The 25287-nt window shown below is 43.5% G+C and overlaps 1 protein-coding gene across 1 annotated transcript in view; it reads right to left on the reverse strand.

Annotated features, from left to right (window-relative positions):
- Nucleotides 1-25078, reverse strand: part of ZNF292 (zinc finger protein 292) — a 96588-nt gene extending 71510 nt beyond the window's left edge. The window contains exons 1-2 of the mRNA XM_020879151.2: nucleotides 22490-25078; nucleotides 22095-22291 (exon numbers count right to left, since the gene is read on the reverse strand). Of these exons, the coding sequence (XP_020734810.2) occupies nucleotides 22095-22262 (168 nt within the window). The 5' untranslated portion in view covers nucleotides 22263-22291; nucleotides 22490-25078. The remainder of the gene's footprint in view (nucleotides 1-22094; nucleotides 22292-22489) is intronic.
- Between the last annotated feature and the right edge of the window lie 209 nt (nucleotides 25079-25287).

Genomic DNA, 25287 nt, shown 5'->3' on the forward strand with positions numbered 1-25287 from the left:
GGGCTCCCCTGGTGGCTCAGAGAGTAAACAATCCGCCTGCAACGCAGGAGACCCGGTTCAATCCCTGGGTGGGAAGATCCCCTGGAGAAGGAAGTGGCGGCCCGCTCCGGTGCTCCCGCCTGGAGAAGGAAGCGGAGGCCCGCTCCGGTGCTCCCGCCTGGAGAAGGAAGCGGAGGCCGGCTCCGGTGCTCCCGCCTGGAGAAGGAAGCGGAGGCCGGCTCCGGTGCTCCCGCCTGGAGAAGGAAGCGGAGGCCGGCTCCGGTGCTCCCGCCTGGAGAAGGAAGCGGAGGCCGGCTCCGGTGCTCCCGCCTGGAGAAGGAAGCGGCGGCCCGCTCCGGTGCTCCCGCCTGGAGAAGGAAGCGGCGGCCCGCTCCGGTGCTCCCGCCTGGAGAAGGAAGCGGCGGCCCGCTCCGGTGCTCCCGCCTGGAGAAGGAAGCGGAGGCCGGCTCCGGTGCTCCCGCCTGGAGAAGGAAGCGGCGGCCGGCTCCGGTGCTCCCGCCTGGAGAAGGAAGCGGCGGCCGGCTCCGGTGCTCCCGCCTGGAGAAGGAAGTGGAGGCCGGTTCCGGTGCTCCCGCCTGGAGAAGGAAGTGGCGGCCCGCTCTGGTGCTCTTGCCGGAAAATCCACAGACAGAGGAGGCTGGTGGGCTCCTTCTCAGGGGGTCACAGAGAGCTGGACACGACTGAGTGACTAACACACACACACACACTACAAATTACATCCCTCCCGATTACTTTTACTATTGCAAAGAATTCTATTTTTCTTTAAGATGATTAGATTCATCTCCTTATAATTAATAGTCTTTCTCAAGTACATCACACACTTACTGAATCAATCTCATGTGTCAAAGACTTAAAGACTTATATAAAGTACCATTCTTTCCACTGCAGGGAGAAAAATTTCTACTTGTAACTTTACTAAAAAATACGTTTCCTTTTCAAAAACACTCATGGTGTACACAGTAATTATAAGCTAGATTGTTTTTTGTTTTTTTTTTAATGGGCTCCTTCACAGGAAATGTCATTTGCTTTTAAAATTTTACTTAAAATACTAACTGGATAAATGTTCCACTGGGAAAATAATCATCTACAAAGTCAGGATTATCAGTTTTATCTTCAATAATCTCTCTACCAAAGTTGTCACAAATAGTGAAGTTAAACACAAATCAGATTCTGGTGTCCTTTTATTAATTAAAAATACATAATTTATTTACTACACTATGTAGGTTCATTACTTTCATGCCAGTGTAAAGGCTATTGGATACCACAAAATTATTGGCTACAGAATCAATAATCTGATTATTATTTTTATTATTTTATCTTCAACTTCTGGAAACATTATCTTCATCCATTTTAAGCCTCAAAGAAAAAGCTGGAACTAGGGTTCTCACAAACCATAGTGAAGTCAGAAATCCAGTAACCAGTGAATTGAGAAAAATTCCTGGCAATGAATGTAGTATTTATTAATAGAGTATTTCAGTCAACTGTATAGCAATAACTGCAGGTATGTGGTAAGTGTCACTGAAGATAGATCAATCTTAGAATTAGCAAAGTTACTAATTTTAAACATCCACAAGAAACCTCAAACATGAAAATGTTAAACAGACTCAAACTCAGAGGTCTACAGATGAACCACGTAGGAAGTCACTAGTACTAAGTCAGCCAGGACAGCACTTCCGTCTCCTGCCTCCCCAGCCCCACGTCCTCCGCCAGTGCGGGCGTGCCGTTTTTAACCCAACCTCCTACTTGGGGAATTTCTTTAAAGATAACTGCTGCCTGTCATTTGCTAATTTATTCCAAAAACTGACCAGGTGGAAATTTTTTGAGCAATAAATATGCTAACAACTTTATGAGACTGAAGAGTTCTCATGTGATGCTCCCTGACTGTTTAAAGCATGAGAGATATTAAACGATGAAAACAAGCATGAGAGATGTCAAACTGTGGAAACACACACAGCTGCTCTACTCCCTCATCCAAACAACTCTGGGGGCAGTGACTTTTCAGGACCTCTCCTACGTGATTATAATCCTCCTAGAATGAAAAACTGAATTTATAACCACGGGGTGTGTGTGTGTGTGTGTGTGTATTCCTTTAATACCAAAGCCAGTTTCCATGCACTAGGTGATGAGCAAAATATACAAAGTGTATGAGGCGAAAGTACTGATGTTAATCTGCATCCAGTTTTTACGTTTAGTATGTAATTTATTTCATTGTAGCCCACTGCATCAGGGTCAAACCAAAAAACTGGGGACTTGAACAGGGAAAGTTTCACATAAAGAGTGATCGTAACAGGGAGAAACACAGACAGACAGGTAAAGAGCACTCTAAAAAACACCTCAAGAGCTGAGACAGAACCAGAAGCAAAAAAACAAGCCAGGCAGCGGGCCCTTCCCCAAAGCGAGGGCTTGCACTCTGGTGGAGAAGGTAGGACTGCGGCCCACAGGATGGTACAGAGGTCTGGCAGGCTGGGCCCCCTGGCCTGAGCGGCTGGGAGGCGGGCCCACACAGGGAGCTGTGAGCCTGCTGGCCGGCAGCACCTGCCCGGAGAGGCCGAGGGACACAGCCTGCGGAGCGAGCAGTGCACAGGGCGCGGGGCTGCGCCACGTCCGTGTCAGGGCACGGGGAGGGGGTCCCAAACCCGGGGCTGGGGCTGTGAGCTCAGCGGGATGCCCTCCACGCTGGGAGCCCACCGGGGCAGAGAGCCACTGGCTGTCCCTGCCTCTGTGCCACGCACGGCCACGCAGCAGCAGCGAGAAACAACAAGCCCTATTTGTGCAAAGTTCCTTCAGATCCCCTCCTGACAAACTCAATGTCAATCAATGGAGAGATGCTTAAAGGACCAAGCTCCAACATCAGAGCAAGCTGACTTCAGAGCTGAGAGGGAATCTGACATAACAGGCACACTCAGTGCTCAGGGATCTTCACAAGGGGGAAACCAGAAACACACATTACATTAAATGTGACTCAAAGGCAGGATGAAAAACCAAACCTGACTGGGTCACTACCGTCACTTCTCCAGTACACTACGAAAATGGGGAAAATAAACCCAGTGGTTATTCAACAATGTATCTCAGAAACATCAGCTACTTGTAGCACTATAAACCAGCGGTTTCCAAACAGAGTATAAGATACAGTACAGAAGAGGGAAAAAACTTTTCCTACGAAGTCTATCTAAAATACAAACTTTATTAACTTAATAAACAGATTCAAATAGCAATATAAGCTGAAGTAATAAGCATGCACATGTGTGAAGTTTATAAAGAGACATCCCTATACAAAGGTTTCATATTCAAATGTTTACGAGATTCCCAACTAAAAGCAGCTTTAAAGCCTGCTGACGACCTGCTTTTCCCCATGGACTTCAGGCACTTCTGTGCACCATATAGAGGCCAAACGACAGAAATGCAGGGTTTTTTTAATCTGATAAAGAAGTGATCTGAGTTATATTAGGACATTAGAAACAGATTTCTTCAACAAGTTGCCCTCATTGTAATTTATTATAAATATGTATTGATTATACCCTTAGACCTATAAATTCTTATTGAGAGACCCCAAGGACTGCAGCACACCAGGCTTCCCTGTCCTTCACCGTCTTCCAGACATTGCTCAAACTTGTGTCCACTGAGTCGATGATGCCATCCAACCATCTCGTCCTCTGTCATCCCCTTCTCCTCCTGTCTTCAATCTTTCCCAGTATCAGGGACTTTTCCAATGAGTCAGCTCTTCACATCAGGTGCCCAAAGTATTGGAGCCTCAGTTTCAGCATCAGTTCTTCCAATGAATATTCAGGATTGATTTCCTTTAGGATGGACTGGTTTGATCCTGCAGTCCAAAGGATTCTTAAGAGTCTCCAACACCACAGTTCAAAAGCATCAGTTTTTCAGTGTTCAGCCCTCTTTATGGTCCAACTCTCACGTCCATACATGGCTACTGGAAAAACCACAGCTTTGACTAGACGGACCTTTGTTGGCAAAGTAATGTCTCTGCTTTTTAATACGCTGTCTAAGTTGGTCACAGCTTTTCTTCCAAGGAGCAAGTGTCTTTTAATTTCATGGCTTCAGTCACCAACTACAGTGATTTTGGAGCCCAAGAAAAAAAAGTTGTCACTGTTTCCATTGTTTCCCCATCTATTTGCCATGAAGTGATGGGACCAAATGCCATGATCTTCATTTTTTGAATGTTAAGTTTTAAGCCAGCTTTTTCACTCTCCTCTTTCACCTTCAACAAGCAGCTCTTTAGTTCCTCTTCACTTTCTGCCATGAGGGTGGTGTCATCTGCATATCTGAGGTTATTGATACTTCTCCCAGCAATCTTGATTCCAGCATGTGCTTCATCCAACCCAGCATTTTGCATGATGTACTCTGCATATAAGTTAAATAAGCAGGGTGACAATATATAGCCTTGATGTACTCCTTTCCAAACATGCAACATTACTCAAAGAAATTAAAAACTAATGAAATTCCCACTACTGCCAACAAAGAAACCAAGACATTCTTAAATAAGACTATTACTCAAACTTGATCACAATAACTGCCTATATTCATTGCTCTACTTTCCTGAAGTTTAGTTTAAAAAAATTTAAGGTTATTATTGTAAGCTCTCTTAGTATGTAAAACAAATTTTAATACCCAAAAAGAAAAAAAAGAAGTTTAACTTAGTTTGCGTTCTGCTTTTTTTTTTTTTTTTTAAATTAAATGAGTTTATTGACTTGGGCAAGTTACTTATCTGTGCCTCAGCAGTCTCCTACATAAATATGGATAGTGGACACCCCGCTAAGAGGATGACTGAGGATTACAGTGAGCTCATCTCTCTCAGTCCTTCACACTATCTGTCTCTCTCTCTCTCACACACACACATACACACATACACACAGGGCCTTGCACACAATCAGCACTTAATAAATGCACGGTATTAAGACAGCTACTACTCATCACACATTAAAGTTTGCTTTATAAAAACATTTGATCAAATTGAACCCTTGCCTTGAACACAGAAAACTCACGTCGGAACTGAGATGAAACCAAGAATGGTCGGAAGAAACCTAATTTCAATAAGTAATGGAGCACAAAATTCAACCACAGTTTAAACCAACCTATTCAAGAAAAAAAAGAGAGAAGACACTCATGCAACAGATTTAACCACTTCTGATTCAGTAAAATAAGGCATGGCCCCTGATTTTAAGGAGCTCCAGTTTGGGGAGAGGATGAAGAGACAACCACAATCTTAATATGGAAAAACTATGATAAAAAGTCAGAAAAGCACACACAGTTCATTAAAAAGGGATAGGGAATATATCATTAAATCCATTTAGAAGTACAGGAAAGTCCCATGAAAAATGTAATAATAACTAACAGTCTGATCAGATTGAATGGAGAAAATATGGAGAAACGGAGTTGATAACAGAAGGAAACACTGAAGGGGAAAGCTAACGCCGAAGCACAGAGGTGAGGGAAGCTATGCAAACTGTAGAAAGAACAGACGATAAACTCTTACGGCTTTACCTAAAAAAGAAATGAGAGATGTGGCTGCCACTAAGTCAGGCTGGCAGGCTGGGTGCCAGGTCAGGACCGTCCTTGAATGCAAGGCTAATGAGCCTGAATTTTATTTTTCATGGAAGAGCATTTTATGTGGCGCTTATTAATGTGATGGGTGCTGTGCTGATGCCTCAGTGACCTCACGATACAACTACCCGTATTTAACAGGTTAGGAGACTGAGCCGGCAGCCAGTCAACAGTGGAGCTGGGGTTTCAGTTCACGGTGTCTGGACTCTTCCACACTGTGCTACCCTTGTACAAGTCTTTAAAAATATGGTCTCCATGCTTTGAAAGGATAACATCATCATCTTGGTGACAATGTAGAAGATAGATTAGCGAAGTGACAGAAAAGTACCTTCACGAAAAAAACCCCTGTTGGCTTTTTTTTGCTGCTGTTGTAAGAAACTAAGAGGTTACTAACAGCACATCAGATATAACCAGAGGAGGATACGAGGAACGGGCATGTGTAAAACTGACGGAACTCAGTGACCGGGCTGCGGAGGGGAAAGGAGGAGCTAGAAACGGCTCCAGGTTGCAAACCCCAAGTGTGAGGGGGAGGGGGGCAGTGACACTACCACCACCAGCCTTCCTGCCGGGCGGGGGTGGGGAGTGGAGAGGGGAACGGATGGGCTCAACCTCAGACTTGCTCATTGGAAATACCAACTTGGGGACCCCTGCTGGCTCGCTGGTGAAGAATGCAGCTGCCCCGTGCGGGAGCCACGGGTTCAATCCCTGCTGAGGAGAGACCCCGCGTGCCGTGGAGCAACTAAGCCGGTGTACCCCAACGACTGAGCCTGTGCGCCAAAGTGTGGGAGCCGCAGGTGCCAGCTCAGGCACCCAGAGCCTGCGCCTGCAACAAGAGGAGCAGCGCGATGGCAAGCCCGAGCGCCGCCACTGGAGAGCCGCCCGCGCCCTTCCCGAGGAGAGAAGAGCCGGCGCGGCAGCGGGCCCGAGCGCTGCCCAAAGCAGACAAGTGAGTAAAAAGGGAAACAACACAGAAGTACCTGCTGAGCTCCCCGGAGGAAGGGTCCCACAGGGGGTCGGGAACGGAAAGCGAGAGCTAAGACGAGTGGCAAGGCCCAAGAGGAGGGACGCCCTGGAGATCGCACCCAGAGTGACGGGGATGCCGCCGGCGCGCACACCCGCTGAAGAGGAGCCGTGTCTGTAACGCACTGCTGGAAGCCACCTTCTGGCCAGTGTCCTGTCTCAGGCACCACGATGGGGCGGGGAGGACGGGTGAGGGTCACCAGTGAAGAGTGAAAGGAAGAAAAGAACACGGAAGAAACGCCGCAAAAATCTTCTGAACTGCTGGGTCTGCTCCTCCTAAATACTAATATATTAGTATTAGTGAATAATGACCATGCATTTCCAGCAGGTGAAAGGAAGTCAGGGAAGACGACGAAGGAACAGTCACAAAGGTAGGAGCATCGGAAGAGCAGTGTAAATAAACTGAAGGGAGAGCGACTTAAGATGGGGTCAAACAATTTTAAATGCTAACAGAGGCTGAGCAAGCACCACTTTAGCTGGTAGCCTTGAATGAGTCCAATATTACCCAATTTTCTGATTTTCCAGGAGAAATCAAACACTCTCATTTCAACATGAAAGCCTATGATTTTTAAAATGCTGACAATTAAATTTTGTTAAACATAATGTGCCGGCATAGGAAATAGTCTAAGTTGCTGGATTGCTACTTGGATCTAAAGTTAATAAAGTATTACAAATATGCCAAGCAAATGACTTTCAAAAGAGCATTTTCAAAAGACAACATATGGGGTACTTTTCCAAAGAAGTTTGGCAAGAAAGACTAGAAAACAAGAGTTAAAGAAAAACATCTAAAAATGGTACTGACGAGCCCATGTGCAGGGCAGGAATAGAGACAATGACAGTGAGAATGGACCAGTGGACACAGTGGGGGAGGAGAGGGTGAGACCAGTCAAGCGGCTGCCGGCATGAACACATCACAAGGCGGGACAGAGAGCCAGTGGGAATGTTCCACATACACAGGGAGCCCCGCCCACCCAGGATGACCTGGAGGGATGGGGCGGGGCGGGGCGGGTCTCAAGAGGGCGGGGTTTTATATATACACACACATATACTTACAGATAATATGCACTGTTGTATGGCAGAAACCAACACATTATAAAGCAATTACCCTCCAGTTAAAATTTTTTAATAAATAAATTTTAGGATAAAAGACATCTCATATGTGGAGAGAAGGGGTTAGAAAAAAGGAAGAAAATCTGAAGACATGATCAACAAAGCAACAGACAAGAAAGACACACACACGTCTGTAAGCTGAAGGAGACACGTGACGGAAAGAAAAACGTAAAGCAACAGGAAAGTGGGAAGGTTCTCTGAGAGGACGCACAGCTGCAAAGACCACCCAGAGCAGCAAGGATCAGGGTTAGTGGGAAGGTTCTCTGAGAAGGCCACAGGTAAGATCCACTTGCCAGGTAACAGTCACTTCCTCACAAACGCAAGGAAGAAAAGAAATGATTTAGAGAAAAACATGAAATATGAGGGGGATACAAGCTGGTCGAGGTCCCCAGTAAGCTTCCAGAAAGAAAGAAAGGCAAGCCCCGAGTGTGCCTGTGGGACGGCTCCATGTGCAAGTTTCACTATGATTTAACATCTACTGTTTCTCTGGTAAGATATAGCTTCCCTATTTAGACATACTTACATCAGTGCCATCTTTCCAGAGAAGTAAGTGCATTTTAAATCTGAAGTACCAAAAGCTGAATTTAGTGTGGAAAAATTAAATACAATATATTACTTCACTGATGGCTGTGTTACTGCCTCTAAGACAAGCCCACTCTTTCTCTCCTGGGAGAGTGCAGAGCGGCAGCAGAATGAAGGAAAATAGAAAGAACCATCTGAGAAGAAAACGACACCTGAGGAGAGCAACGCCTGAGCTCCTTTCACCACCGCCGGCAGCAGTGTTACTCATCTTCTCCTCAGTCTTACGCTTACCAAACGTCCTGCAGCTCAACTTTTCTGTTTTACTCACAAGATTTCAAGTCAGACTTGGGGGGGCGCGGAGGGGAAGGAGAAGGGAGTTCCCTCATTTCTCTTTTTTCTTTAAGTTTGAAAACCACTAGAGAAGAACCTAAAAAGTATTTTACTAAGATTAATATTCTCTTGTGGGGTCGCAAAGAATCAGACCTGACTTGGCGACAGAAATATATTCTTTTCTGAGGGAAAGCTGCAGATCTTGTCCTTGTAAATGTATTATTAACAGCTAACGTTTGCTGTGTGCTTCCAGCATCATGATATGCAAAGTGCCCAGCATATATTATACCTTAATCACAGCAGCTTTAAGGCAGCTTTTATTCTTACTTCTAGTCTAGAGATGAGGACACAGGCACAAAACCAAGCTTGAAGTCCCAGAGAAGTAGGAGAGCCGGATTCAAACCATAGTTCAAAATCCATACTTTTGGCTACTAGGTAACACTAGATTCTCTCATCCCAGCCTCTCAAATCCCAGTTTTACAATTTTGGACAAAGGAAAGATTTTAATTGCAAAGCCAATAATCTTCTCCTGGCATATTCACACACACTGAATAATATGTACCCCTTCTCGAAAGACAAAAAGATCTTTCATAAGTTATTATAAAATCTAATTCTTCGTTCTCTAAAACGTAGACTTCAACCAAGTTGGTATATCAGAAATCTAATGCTATTTTCACAGTGATAATAGATGACTTGAAAATGATAGTATTAATGCAAAAAAATTATGCTAGATCATTATCATATATAAAACAACAAAGGTGTTTCCAAAGTAGTCTCTAAGTGTAAATGAAAATGTTACTTTATATGACAACAATCACTTTAGATAATCTTGCCTTTGATCAATTCTTGTAACAACCAACAAAAGTCTGTAGCATCTCAATTTCAAGGAAAAACAAACAGGAAAGTCATAGGTAGTATGTCAAGGGTCACAATAAACAATTTTTATGAAAATTAAAATCAACATCCTTAGAATTCCAATACTTTAGTTCACAGTATCTAATGGACTATCAAGCAAGGTATATGTGAAAGAATGTAGAGGGCAGGTTTTCCTATCAAGTGAAACAAAAGATGATTCTGGGGGGAGGGGGCACTAAACACTCTAAGTGTTTTCATTCAAGATTGTAAATCCTCAAAGGTCTTTTTGGGTGTTAGTAATTTCTCTTCAGGTAGCATGCACAATATCAGGTTGCCTTTTCAGAAATACTAAATAGGTCACAATACTAAATATACTAAGTCTGACTCATTTCTTGCCAACATATTCAATTTTACATACTACTAGGGTTAATCCTGAATTACTAAGAAGCAGTAGTTTATGCCAAGCACTCAGATACTCTCCCTATAAAATATCTTCATGCTGATGATGAACTTCATGATCAATTTGTTTGAGGATACAGTTTTTATTCACACTATTATGCTATCTGCAATATCCCATCTTGGTCCAGCAGTTTTTTAAACTTCCCCTAAAAAGATTCAAACCACAGTTATATAACTATGTGGTGGGTGGGTCATGGCGGGTCACAGACACGGACACTGAAGCACCAACGTTGAGGCATCTCATGCTCACTCATGTCCAAGTCTTTGCCACCCCGTGGACTATAGCCTGCCAGGCTCCTCTGTCCATGGGGTTCTCCAGGCAACTGTAGTGAGTTGCCGCTTCCTACTCAGGGGACTTACAAAGGTCTGTCTAGTCAAAGCTATAGTTTTTCCAGAAGTCATGCATGGATGTGAGAGTTGGACCATAAAGAAGGCTGAGTGCTGAAGAATTGGTGCTTTTGAACTGTGGTGTTGAAGAAGACACTTGAGAGTCCCTTAGACTTCAAGGACATCAAACCCGTCAATCCTAAAGGAAATCAATCCTGAATATTCACTGGAGGGACGGATGCAGAGGCTGAAGCTCCAGTACTTTGGGCACCTGATGTGAAGACTCAACTCACTGGAAAAGACCCTGATGCTGGGGAAAGATGGAAGGCAGAAGAAAGGAACAATAGAAGATGAGATGGTTGAATGGCATCACTGACTCAATGGACATTAGTCTGAGCAACCTCTGGGAGCTGGTGAAGAACAGGGAAGCCTGCCATGCTGCAGTTCATGGGGTTCCAAAGAGCCAGACATGAATGAGCGACTGAGCAACAACTCAGGGGTCTTCCCAACCCAGGGACTGAACCTGCGTCTCCAGCACTGACTGGTGGATTCTTCACCACTGGACCACCTGGAAAGCCCATTTATTTTTAACAGGTATTTTATTAAGCTTCATGTTTTATTCTTTTGAAATATAATCTTGTGCAAGTTTTGTTCAGAAAATAAAAATCTACACTTTTCAGAATATAAACAGACAAAAATACTCATGCTTTTGAATTAAGTGCATAATGATGTTTTCAAGTTTTTTATGTTAAATGGGATTTCTTATATTTACAGAAATCAGGAAATGATCAAGAATATGTACAAATGTTTATCTAGACAACACAAAATGTAAGGTATTTATTTTATACAAATAAAAATTCTAAATGCCTGCTTTGACAATAATGGCTCATAGAAAAAGCAGCAGCAAACACAAGCATCCTGATTTACTGGAAATAAATTTCTCTCAAAATCACAAATATCTGCTTCATTAACTTTGGTGAGTCAAAATTACTACAGGACTTAATTTAAGTATTTGTTATGCCAGCTTTCCAGTATCTCTGCAGATTGCGTAGGGGAGTTCCCTGGAAGGCCAGTGGTCAGGGTTAGGCACTTTCATTGGCTGCGGGGGCGGGGAGAACCGACTGGGGCCTGCGGGTTCAACCCCTGGTCAGGCAGCTGAGAGGCAAAAAAACCCAAAACCCCCCAAAAGTAAGTGGGATGACAACCAAATCAATTAATTATTATTTTTAAATTTAGATGACCTCTCTCTAAATGTAAAATCTGGGACTTCCCTAGCAGCCCAGTGGTTAAGACTCTGTGCTTCCAATGCAGGGGACTCAGATTCGATCTAGGATCCTATATGCCGCAGAGCAATGAAGGCCACATGACAGCTACTGAGCCCAAATGCCCTAAGACCCCAAATGCAACTAAGACCCGACACAGCCAAATAAATAAATGATAGTAAAAAAAAAAAAAAAAAAGAAAGAAAGTAAATAAAGCTTGTATCTAGGAGTGATAAACTCAGAACACAAGTAATATTGCCTACCAGACTTGGAGCTGGTGAGGGGACAGGGCAGCCTGGCATGCTGCAGTCCACGGGGCCACAAAGGGTTGCATGCAACTAGAGAACTGAACACATGTTGTAACACTGCCTGTACGTCAGGCATCGATAAGGATGCCAAATCTTCCACACGAATACATTAGCCATATATTTGAAAGTCATGTTTTAAACAACTGCTTCATTTTGACCATTTAACCACATAGCTCAGTCTTCCTCAACAAGTGCCTGATAACAGTGAAATAAATCAATGTCATACTGAACAAGCATCATATAGCAAAGATGAGATCTTAAGAGGCAATTTGGGTAAACAGACATTTAAAATACTAAACAGTTCTTAATCCTATGACCTCATAGGTCTTCAGATTAAACAATTCACTGTTAGTAAAGCATCTAATAGTGCCTGCTTTGAACATTAATTATTTTCCTCTTCAATCTGTTAGGTCTAGTCTCTAATTCCAAGCTTCACCCTCACCCCAGACAAAGTATGAGCTAAAACCTTGTGTGGATTGTTGGAGACCTCCTATTTGAACACAAAGACATCTGACTTTTCACTGCATAACACTGCTCCTTTGAACAAAGTCACAAAAGCAGTAAAATGAGGAATGAACAATTTAGATTGAGCAATAAATTCCTGCTGAAAAGTGAAAGTATGACAAAAATAGTGACAAAGCAAGGAGATGACTGGGCTCAAGCTTCAGTGTGGGTTTGATCCTGGGCCAGCATTTCTCAAACCGATTCCCTGGACACATGCTGGGTTTTCGGCATTCATTATAAGAAATGTAAAATTATAATTTTGATGCTCCTCATAAATAAAAATGTATGCATGATCTGAATCAACTAGACTAGAAGGCTACCTTACAACAAAGGGCTACCTGGGTTTGTGCTTACTAGTGAATTGTGTACACTAATTCCCTCAAAGCTGTGTTTTCCAATTTGTTGGTTATGATGTATTAGTGGATCACAAAATCAACAGCAGCTTTCAAAAAATAATAAATGAATACAGAATGCATCACACATAGTAAAGGTAAGTATTTCTGTCTGCTAATATTGTTTCAGTGGACAACTTAATGGTGAAGTAAAAAAAGTTACATCTTACTCTGAGCTGAGTAACTCTAAAACCTACAGACTCTTGAGTTTCTGCAAACACAAACTTGAGAAAAACTGTCATGAGTACGGGACTGTCACTGAGGTAGAAGGTTAAAAGCAGGATGCTGGGAAAATTTCACGAACTGAATGACAGGTTAAAAGAAGTTTATCAGTTAAGAAAAAATGAGTTCAAACACTAGGACAAGAACTGTATTTTTATCATTAAACTGTGTAAGGCAGAGACACAACACAAAACACCAAATACAGACTAGGTTTGACATTAAGGTAAAGAACCATGGGAAATAAGAGATTGTTCCATAAATTTTCCAAAGGTACAATGATGGGGTGGGACGCCTTTCTATTTAGAAACTGAGTTTAGAAAGCAGGAATGAAATGCCTTTTGCCAACCAGAGAGAAAAGGGGCAATTAGATATGCTTTGAAAAATCTAATTATCTTTGAATATCACAGAATATATGTAAGAAGAAAGCAGAGGTGGGGCTATAGAGAAGAAAAATAAAAATCTGACCCATAAAAGTGCCCGGAATTGCAGTGGAGATAAACACAAGTGGGATGTCGTTCAGTTCAGTTCAGTTCAGTCCAGTCCCTCGGTCGTGTCTGACTCTTTGAGACCCCATGGACTGCAACATGCCAGGCCTCCCTGGTCCATCACCAACTCCTGGAGTTTACTAAAACTCATATCCATTGAGTCAGAGATGCCATCCAACCATCTCATCCTGTGCCAACCCATTCTCCTGCCTTCAATCTTTCCCAGCATGAAAAAAGTATTGTCTTTTCCAACGAGTCAGTTCTTCGCATCAGGTGGCCAAAGTATTGGAATTTCAGCTTCAGCATCAGTCCTTCCAATGAATATTCAAGACTGATTTCCTTTCGGATGGACTGGCTGATCTCCTTGCTGTCCAAGGGACTCTCAAGAGTCTTCTCCAACACCACAGTTCAAAAGCACCAATTCTTCAGCACTCAGCTTTCTTCATAGTCCAACTCTCTTATCCAAACATGACTACTGGAAAAACCATTGCTTTGACTAGATGGACATTTGTTGGTAAAGTAATGTCTCTGCTTTTTAATACGCTGTCTAGGTTGGTCATAACTTTTCTGCCAAGGAGCAAGCATCTTTTAATTTCATGGCTTCAGTCACCATCTGCAGTGATTTTGGAGCCTCCCAAAATAAAATCTGTCACTGTTTCCACATCTATGTGCCATGAAGTGATGGGACCAGATGCCATGATCTTAGTTTTCTGAATGTTGAGTTTTAAGCCAATATTTTCACTCTCCTCTTTCACTTTCATCCAGAGGTTTTTTAGTTCTTCTTTATTTTCTGCCATAAGGGTGGCGTCATCTGCATATCTGAGGTTATTGATATTTCTCCTGGCAATCTTGATTCCAGCTTGTGCTTCATCCAGCCCAGCGTTTCTCATGATGTACTCTGACATAAGTTAAATAAGCAGGATGACAATATACAGCCTTGATGTACTCTTTTCCTAATTTGGAACCAGTCTGTTGTTCCATGTCCAGTTCTAACTGTTGCTTCTTGACCTGCATAAAAATTTCTCAGGAGGCAGGTCAGGTGGTCTGGTATTCCCATCTCTTGATGAATTTTCCAGTTTGTTGTGATCCACACAGTCAAGGGCTTTGATCCACACAGTCAATAAAGCAGAAATAGATGTTTTTTCTGGAACTCTCTTGCTTTTTCGATGATCCAGCGGATGTTGGCAATTTGATCTCTGGTTCCTCTGCCTTTTCTAAAACCAGCTTGAACATCTGGAAGTTCACGGTTCATGTATTGCTGAAGCCTGGCTTGGAGAATTTTGAGCAACACTTTACTAGCGTGTGAGATGAATGCAATTGTGCGGTAGTTTGAGCATTCTTTGGCACTGCCTTTCTTTGGGACTGGAAAGAAAACTGACCTTTTCCAGTCCTGTGGCCACTGCTGAGTTTTTCAAATTTGCTGGCATTGAGTGCAGCACATTCACAGCATCATCTTTTAGGATTTGAGATAGCTCAACTGGAATTCCATCACCTCACTAGCTTTGTTTGTAGCGATGCTTCCTAAGGCCAACTTGACCATTCCAGGATGTCTGGCTCTAGGTGAGTGATCACACCACTAGGATATGTCATAGATTGTTATAAAATTGGTCCCTGAAGAATCACATCTCACTACACCCACAAAGAGGCTGATTTTGACTACTTGCTGAGCCAATGGGTCATGACACAAGCAGAAGCTTGGAAAGCAGCTGTTCAAGGGAACCGGCATTCCTGCCGCTAAGTGAAGAAATTCAGGCTGCCTCACTGGAGCAGAGGGTTAGAGCGGAGCAGCGACAAGCCAGCTTCACTGGGGCTCCTCAACCAAACCACCAACCACAAGGCAGGAGCGGGGTCATCTGGCATCACTCGGTTCAGACGACCAGAACGGTTCCTCAGGCCCATAGACTGATAGCAGTAACAGAAAAGGGCTACTCTCTCAGAGCCACTGTGGTTGAGTCGTCACCTGGCATCGACTGATACAGGAGATTTCAAGAAAAAACAAAGGCTGTTAAGAGTCTGAACTTCTAAATATGCGAGGACCTTGACCTTGGAAGCGCAAGTCTTCAGGAAATGGTAACCATATATCCTCTACACTTACAAGATTAGTTAAAATTCCTTGGTTTGGATCTCACATCCTTAAACTGGTTCTAATCTACCTTTTCTCTCCTGTTTTTCATCTCAGCCCCTGACATTTTCTCCAAGATGCCAGTTTGAAAAGTTGTTCCAGTTCTCTGAGGTTTATTCCCATCCTTCTAACATTAGTTATCCACATTTAAGACCCAATGTAAATAGTGTTTTCCTTTCCTGTTCAATTTTTAGCTAATTTAAGTAATTTCAAAATGCTCTAGTTTTTCTTAATTCAGACTCCATTTACTGTATCACCAGGTACTTTATTATCTAATAGTATTACTTAACTATAAATATATGTGCCAGATTTTGCAAAGTCTATGCTACAAGTCTCCACAGCTCTCTTAATGCTCCAACATAAGAGGAATTTAAATATTTGCTTAAAATACATTTATAAATATATGTGTAACTGATTGAATTTTAACAAATCTTGGCTAGATATAGGTAAGGCGGGAAAGGCAACATTTTTTCTAATGAGGTGCACTGTGCAACTCTAACTGCTAAAAGAGAAACAATGAATCAAGAGACTCTCCTGGAAAATACATAGTTAAAAGTTATACAGGGTATCTGACAAACACATTAATAATAAGTAAACTTTCCATTTTAGAAGCAAGGCTACTCACATATTGGTTGGTTAATTTTTGAACTGAATTTGTGTGTGGGAGTTGAGAAAAATAAGGTAATGTCTCAACTTTGACAGAATCTCAAGGAAAATAAGTACAGCAGCAGTTTCACAGTTAAGACCACACATTTTCAAAAATCCTTGGTGTTGCAGGTTAGTAATATAAAATATTATGAATGGCAATTGAAAAATACATCTTCCCTTTCCCCATTTTAAGTTAGGACCAGGAAATGTTAAGAAGGAGACAAGCAAAATTCAGTAAAGCTTTCCTTTACTAAGTATATTCTGGGAAGTATATTAGTATACTCAGTATATTCTATACTAAGTATATTCTGCAAAGCAGAATTTAATGTCTCTAGCATGCAATCATTCTAATTATGAACACCTAAATTATTTCCTCTGGGCATTACCTAAACTTTTGAAGTTTAAATGACTTATTACTCCCTCAATACCTAAAGTAATTATCACTAATTAACAAGCAAGCCATCTTTTCTTCTGATTTGAAGTGACCTACAAATTAACTTAAGATAGTCTCTATCAAGTCTGGTTTCTCAAGGAGAATGTTTAAGAATTTTCAAAATTCTTGCCACTACAATTAAAACAAAGCAAAACACGCAGACAAAAAAATCAACTTGTATCAAATACATGAAAGAAATATATACAAAGAAATACTGTAACTGCACAATTTTAACTTAGTAGCTCTCAAAGGTTTTAACTTCATTTTTGTTTCTCACACTAATAAGGCACTAAACATAGTTAATAAAGGCATTAAGGTCTAAGTCAAATCCCACCTCTTCAATAAAGCCTTCTGACACCCCAGGCTGATGTGCTTACTGCCTATTTTGAATTCTACTGAAATTGCTGCACATGAAATTAAATTCTTCTTCTAAATAATCACCAACAATTAACTGACTAAGACAAAGACTAGAATCAATATACAATTCAAAACAGAAAGCCACAGGTTTACACGTGCAGCTACAAAATGCCTTCAGATACCTTTTTTTGGGGGGGGGGGGACAAAGATGCACTATACACTACGCCCTCATTTTAAAAAATTTTCTTAAAAGAGTAAATGGCATTTCTGGAAAGATCCATAAAATACTATTAAGGGACTGTCTTTGTGGAAGGTGACTGGACACCTAGGTGAGAAGGAGATCAAGTTTTCAGTGTTTGTCTTTTAAAAAATCATTTTAACATACCACATTTTCAATTTAAAAAGAGAATAAAAAATAAAGCAAGTATGTTAGTGATACACAGCCTTTGCCTCTCTTCAACTGTCATCTTGAAGTGACATTTCAATCTTTTCTTTTTTGGGGGGTGGGGAGGGAACGATGCTTTGCCACTTGGCATACGAGATCCTAGCTCACCTGTGAGACCAGGGATTGACTCTCACGCCCCCTGCAGTGGAAGCCGGGTCCAACCACTGGACGGCCAAGCGTGTACCTAAAGTGATGTTTAAATCTTAGTTGTTTACTTCTTACTAGTCTCCTGTATCTTCTTATAAGCATAGAATTTCAGTGATATCAAAAGGTCAACAAATCTCTGCTTTAATCAGGTCAACTAAGTATGCTTAATTTGCCACCCTTTTTAACCTAGTAAAAGTGAATTGTTTGAGTAATTGTTTAAGTAATTGCTGGTAATTTCTGCTAAGAAAGTAGAAATGCTTAAGTTCAATGTGTGCTGAAGCTCCGTGTGCATTTACACAATGGTTAGAAAGCACTGGCCTGGATCTGTTCCAGATTAACTACATTTCCTAATACACCTATGTGCCTAGTTGCTCAGTCATATCTGACTCTGCGACCCCATGGACTGCAGCCTGTCAGGCTCCTCTGTCCATGCGGGATCCTCCAGGCAAGACTACAGGAGCAGGTTGCCCTGCCCTCCTCCAGGGGCTCTTCCCAGCCCAGGGGTCAAACCCAGGTCTCCAGCCTGCGGGCGGCTCATTGTCTGAGCCAGCAGGGAAGCCCAGTATACCTGTATTAACATAAGAAGAGCGGAACAGTCAAAAACATTAATGCATCCCTTTTCTTTCTTGCCACTGTTTCTCAAAAGGGCACTGTGGGTCTTTAGGCAGAGGGGTACATTTCAGCAGTGTGCAACTGTCCTGGTGACTTCAGAAAATGTAGCATCCTTGGCCCATGAGCACTAAATGCCACTTATCACAACCCCATTCACTGCAGTAACCAAACAACTGACCCCGCATATTTCCAAATGTCCTTGAATAGAGAAACGCAGTGGGAAAAAGCACTACGCCTAGCTGAGAAGCACTGCTTATATGAATTATGGTATGAACAAAGGTATGAGATGTGTGTGTGTGTATGATATGCAACTGAATTTCCACAACAGCAATTTCACTTTTTAAAGTAATTATTAGGGACTTCCCTGGTGGTCCGCTGGCTAAGATTCCACACTCCCAATTCAAGAACTAGATCCTGCGTGCCACAACTAAGTACCCCACATGTAGCAACGAAGATTGAAGATCTCATGTCACAACTGAACCCTGCGCAGCCAAATAAATAAAATCTTTAAAAAAATAAATAAAGTGGTTATCAGTTTTGGTAATAACCAAAAACCAGTCATTACTCATTCAAGCAGTCATCCAGTCAGGTATATAATGCTGTCAACAAACACCACGCTCCAACAACTCATTCTTCAACTACTACAATACCATAAATTTTTACATGAACAATCATTTAAAAATCCTTTCAGAACAATTCTTCTACTGGAATGCCTCTGCTAAAACTCCCAAATAAACAGTGTTCTGTATAAAAGATATAAATCACACTTTGCTGCAATTACTTGTCTTTCTCCAGAGGCTGTAGAATCCTCGTGGCCAAGGACCACGCTCACGGCCGACTGGTCCCCGTGCAGGTGTTCAATAACAATGCTGAATTCGTGAGTGAATGCTGGTCTGGTCTAATACAAAAAAGTCCCAAGTCCCAAATACAATCAGTTTTTATATATAATAATGATACAGATATTTTTATCCTAATTTGGTTTTTAAACAAGTAAGCATTATCCAGATTACAACTAGCTTATAAAGATGTAAAGAAACCTAAGATTTTTCTTTACAGACACTCCCTTGTGCCCATATCTACCACCTTCCCCTCCTTTTACTTTTAAAATAAAAGTACTTAAAGCAAATGCTCATATAAAAGCAGGTCATGCTTCCAGGAAGCAACCCAATATAAAGAGCAAAACAATACTGTTAACAATAGGAAAAACTTAAACATTTCTCATTTCTATTTTACATCTCAGAAAGAAATCTGTTACTCTCCTAAACCTCATTCAAAAGGAAAGAAAAATCTGTAACAGAAAAGAGTAAGCAACTTTATTTCCGTCGGTTTCACTACATTCTCCAGAAACTCACCTTTTGTTAAGATAAAAAATTCAGGATATAAACTAATTCATATTTTAAAATCCATGCAACAGTGAGGGTTCCACAAGCACCAAGCATCAACACTCACAGAATGCTAACTCTGAAGCACACTAACTCTGACAAATATTTACCCATCTTTGCCTTCCTGAAGTGTGTGAATATCCCCGTTTTACAAGGAAACCTCAGATAGAAAAGCTAAACAATAAAGGTAGATGCAATTTCTAGCTCCTAGTATTTCTAGCACTGTTTTTAGACCGCTCTAATAAATCCTGTAATTGTTAACCATTGCTCTGCTCAATTCCTACCTGAAACGTTAAGTAACCATGGCTATGATACAATTTTAAAGAAACAATTGTTTCCAGTTATCTCCCATCTAGCAAAACCAAAAGGTAACCAAATACACACATACATACACACACACACACACACACACACACAGAAAACATTCTACAGCAGATCTGAAACATCAGATACACCCTCATATTCAATAATGGAGATCACTTTTAAATGCAGTTACATTATTGTGGGATTTTAGTGCCTGCAATACTTAATCATTTTTGAAAATCACAAACCCAGCATTTGTTTTATTACTATTTCAAGTAGCACTGGTCAGTAAAAACAATGTATATGTTGTAAGACTAAACACTTAAAAACTGATACAGGAAGTTTCTTTCATGCTGACAAAAAGGAACACTGCTTTCAGGCATTAAAAACCATTTTAAAGTGACAAGTATCTATGTTGCACAGCCTCCAGATGAAGACCAACTTGTATGAGACTTCACTTTCCCAGAATTATTAATTCTGCTTATAATTACAGCTGTCCAAGAGTATTTACAGTAATCAGCCTTAAATCCATCAGTGGAAACTGCTACCTGAAAAATGTCTTTCAGCAAAGATACACTTTTCACGGACTAAAAAGCTAACTTCACTTACAAATGAAAGAGCTCCTTTTATGCATTTCTTACTGAAGTTTTGTGGCTTTAAAAACAAAATCTAAGATAAACTTTAATATCTACAAGGCCAATTAGGAATGAGTGGTTACAGTCAGGATAGTGAGATTAGTAAATTTCAACAGTTCTATAAACCTAGGATTCAAAGGAATGACATAATCTCTAATTATGGCAAAGGTATTCACCAGACCTATATTACCTTTTAAGTGGGTGGCTTTCACATTGCATTTATTCCCAGAAAGTCACCTTGCGGTCTCACAAATTTGTTTTTGGTTTGCTTGTTTCAAGAAAAAAAACTACTATCAAATAATCTGTGACAATAAGGTGCAAATAACAATGGAGAATTTTGAGTATGGGATCAAGTATCCCTGATCTTGTAAAGATTTCAGAGCGTGGAGGCTAAAAATTAAGTGAAAATGTGATCGACTCTGACATGCTAAGAAGGCCCACCATTGTTTCACCTTAAATTCAGTATCTTTCCTAAACAACTTCTCTATAATATGTTCACAAGCTAACTCGAAATGCGACCCCTAGAAACTCTTTTGCTTCCTCAAGAAGATAATCTAACCAAAATCTTCACCATAGCCAGCAGCAGCACCTTGAAATTTCAAACTGAACTGGAGGGTATGTAATCAAGTCCAAATGTAGACACAAACTCCCCGATTTCTATCAAGCAAACAGTGCTATTAACATTCCAAATTCTGTTAGAACGCAGTTACTGGAAAGCAGTGTCCTTGTTGCAAAAAAAAGGAGGGCAAGGCCTGAAACTGACCTGAGCACGGCTCCACATAACCTCCGTTCCACCGGGAGGCCAAACAGGGATGGCTCCAAGTAATAGAGGGGTGGGTAGACCGGGGAGGAAGGGCAGGCAGGAACACACACTCCTCCACGGGTGAAAGCAAGAGAGAAGGGGCTCCGGAGAAGCCACCCCGTAGACATTCGACCCGAGGGTACACACACGGTTCCCCTCCGCCGAGGAGAGCAGCCTTTACCAAGGAAGCGGGGCTCCTAGCAAGTAAAGGCAGGAGGGGACGACCCCCGCTCCCCCACCCCCGAACGTCTCGCCGGCTGGCAGGGGTCGGCGGGGACTGCTCCTCGGAACATCAACAAAGGCCCCTTCAGTCCTAAAGCGAAACTCGAACAACAAAGGCCGGGAGACAGCGAGAACGGGACCGGGGGGCGGGACAGATGAAAGCAAGCCAGCGGAGGCAAAGCAATCAAACCAGTGGGGGCGCAGGCCCGTCGGAGTGGGGAGCAGGGGCGCAGAGGCGCGGGGCGCGGTAATCCCCGGTGCACAATAAGAGGAGGAAGCGAACCTGGCCTCCATTCCCGGCTTACCCGCGTCCACAGCGGCGAGGGCTGCAGACCTCGCCGTCTGCATCTCTCGGTCTCGGGGACCGCGCAGTCCCGAGTTCGGGGAAGGAGAGGGGAGGGGGGGTTTCCATCCTGACCACAACTCCCTTCCCCCAGCCGGGAGCAGCCGACAACAAGCGCCACAACGGCAGCCACACAAAGGCGCCTTCCTGGTACTCCCCGCTCCCGCCCGGGCGGCGGCGCCGACGATGCCAAGGCAGCGCCGACCACCGCTCGGCCGCCAGGCGCTCGCTCGCCCTCGTCCCCCCTCCAGCAGCGGGAAAGGGGGAGGGGACCCCAGGCGCCCTCACCTGGCACAGCTGCTGACAGTACTCCGCGGCCGCCTCCACGGCCGGCACCCGGCTCTCCCGCAGCTGCCGCTCCAGCTCCTGGAGCCGCTCGCCCAGGCGCTGCAGCTCCGCGGCGCAGCCGCCTCCGCCGCGACTCAACCTCTCCTGCTCGGCCTCCTCGTCCGCCATCTTCACACCCCGCTCCGTCGCGTACGCACCTGGGTCACGTGATAACACAATGCCACGTTCGGCGGGGTCACGTGCCGGGCGCGCTCGCACGCCGCCGAGCACGTACAAAGGGCCCGGCGGGGAGGACGGGGGCGGGCCGCGTGGCGCGAGGCCGCCGGAGGGAGGTGAGGGGAAGGGGAAAGCAGGAGGGCGGGGTTGGGCGGTGCGGAAAGCCGCGGCTTACTTACCGCGAGCGGGAAGTGGGCAGCAGCGGACGAAGGGGGCGGGCCGGCGGAGGCCTGTTCTCGGTCACGTGGGCGCCGCGACGCGGGGAAAAGCCTAGGGAGGGGCTGCCCTTTCGAGCGTCCGGATCCCGGCGTGGCTCTCCCCAGTCCCCGAAGTCTGCTGCGGACACTCGTCCCAGCTCCCCAAGAGGACGGGTGAGGGGGCGCTCTGGGCGGCGTGGGAGAAGGGCTGCATTTGCGACTGGCCCGAAGGCAGGCCAGAGGCAGGGGAGTGGGAGCAGGTAAAACCTACCCATGGACCGCGAGCCCGAGAGCCAGAGCGAGACGCCGCACTGTCAAACCTGTCCCCAACTTCTCACGGGGTGGGGAGGGGAGCTCTCCTCCTGCTGCCTGAGGCGCCAGATCTCGTCCCACTCTCCTCTGCAGCCCAAGAACGCCTCTCCCTCGGAAATACAATCTCTCGGGGGTGGAGGCAACAAAGAAAAATAACAATTGGATCACAGCAGAATGAGGTCCAGTCAGTCCTCAGTCTGGAGAACGGAGCAAACCCATGAAAAGCGGAGCTTAAAAGATTTCATACTGTGAAACTGTGGACGTTGAAACCAGGTGATTTGAAACCACGAAGACATTTCTGGAATAAATGATAGCCAACTAATCTGTTCCACCGCGATTTAAGACTCTCCTACACACTACAGAAATCACCAACACTGATACACATTGTATATGAAAGCTCTTGAAAGTAGGTCAAGACAAAAAAAAGACAGCAATAAGGACTTCATTAAAAATCACAACGGAGGTAAAATTGCTAAAACAAAACAATAAGGTTATCTAGAGTTATAAGTTTAACAGCATTTTTTCCTGGCGCTGTAAATAGAGATGGTCTTCTGAACCATATTTTATTTACAACCTGAAAAGAATGGATACTTGGCACTTGAACAGAATAGAAGTAGAACAAAAGTTCAAGTGCTTAAGCGTAAAGTTCAGACTAAAATATTTTTTAGTAGTCTAAAGTTAGACAAAAGGCATATCTTCCTTACAACTGGTCTACAGAAAGTCAGGAACAATGGTAGTGATGAGGTATCTAGAGATTTCTAGTATTAGCAGAAAACATTCTAGACAGTATGTTGTCCAGAATGAATGTTTTGTAATGCATCAGTGATGGCAATGTTTAACTGCCATTGTATGAGTGGGCACAACATGAACCCTTTATGAAAACAATTATCAGCTAAATAATGATACAGCATGTGTGTGCTGATATTACCTATTAACAACACAGGTTCTTCAAATATTTACGAAGAGAAGAGTCTGTGGAGTACACTCAAAGACTAAGGAACAAACATACAAAAGTGTCACTGAGAGCTAAAAACCAACAATTAAGGTAGCTAATGGATATTAGTATTTGTAGCTCATGTTCCCAAGTGAGGTATTTTAGGTATCTAAACCAGATTTCTCCAATGTATGTTATCATCAGATGCCAGTGAAAATATAAAAAATAAGAACTATGAGATTAGCCACCAGTAAATCCAAAACATCTAAGGTATCAAAGGCCAGCAAGGCATATTTTCAAGTATAATGCCTTACACCACATGTAATATATAAAAAGAAAGAAAGGAGAAAAGAAAGCAAAATATATCCAAAAGAGATGTATCCACTTATTGGCTTAAAAGGCCGGAGAATGTCGATCATTTCCACTTCCTGCCCAAGATAGCCCTAAAACCAAAAAGATTTGATTAACAAATTGATTCTCAACATTATCACTGTCTTGCAAATGTGCCTCAGCTTGGACTACTAAGTCGTTCGCTTTTATTTGGTATCTTTCCTCCCCACCACCCGGTTCCTACATTCCTGCTTTAGGATCTATAGAAAATGTAAGGATTGGAGTGAGTGGTGTAACCACTTAATCATTTATTGATACTTTGGCGCAGGGGAAACTCAAAGGTGAATGGAAACTGTCCCTGCCTTGAGGCAGGGTACAGTTTTGAGGAAGAGTGACCTGCAGTGGCAGTCCCTCCGACAAGTACTCTATTATGAAAATGAACGTAGATTCAATTTGGAACGCCAAAGGTGCTAGCTAGACATGTCCATCGAATCTCTACAGAAGTGCAGGTTTTTTAATTAAACGAGGACTGGAAATTCTGTGCTTTGACAAGTCGATCTTCAAGATCGCAGAAATTTCATTATATATTTTTAAAGGTGTATCTACAAGTACACAATGTATTATTGCACTTAAGTCTATTTGGTCTTATATCAATAATAGCATACCTGTCAGGTCATGGGGATCATTGCACACACGCGCGCACACACCCCTACTTACTGAGACGTTCCTGGGGGGAATTCAGAGGCCTGTTCCACCCAGAAAACAAGCGTAAGCCCTGGAGCCAAGAGACTCCGCGTCTCTGGGGATCTCGGTGTCTGCGTCGCGAGTGCCCCGCACCCACCCAGGACACAGCGCGACTGCTCTGGATGGGATGGAATTATGTGGACCTCCACTCCCGAGAGACTCGAGCTCAGAGTAAATTTGGGAGGCAGAAACAGCCCCCCACTGCACCCCTGCCATCAGCAAAGCTGGGGAGACCCTTAGGGGGCAGAGGTCCCTGCATCCAGGCCGCGCCTCGCCAGGGCACGTTTCCCCCCGAAAATTCTTGAAATAGCAGAGCCTGGGAGCCGGAAGGGCGCGGGGCTGTGCCTGCTAACAGAGCCAGAAGGCCGCGCCCGGGCTGCGGCGGGCGCGGCGGATGGCTCAGGGCTGAGGCCCCCAGGGCGCAGGGCAACCCCGGCAAGCTGGGAGAGCCCGCGGGCCG

Source organism: Odocoileus virginianus, chromosome 19, assembly GCF_023699985.2.
Source record: "Odocoileus virginianus isolate 20LAN1187 ecotype Illinois chromosome 19, Ovbor_1.2, whole genome shotgun sequence".
NCBI lineage: Eukaryota > Metazoa > Chordata > Mammalia > Artiodactyla > Cervidae > Odocoileus > Odocoileus virginianus.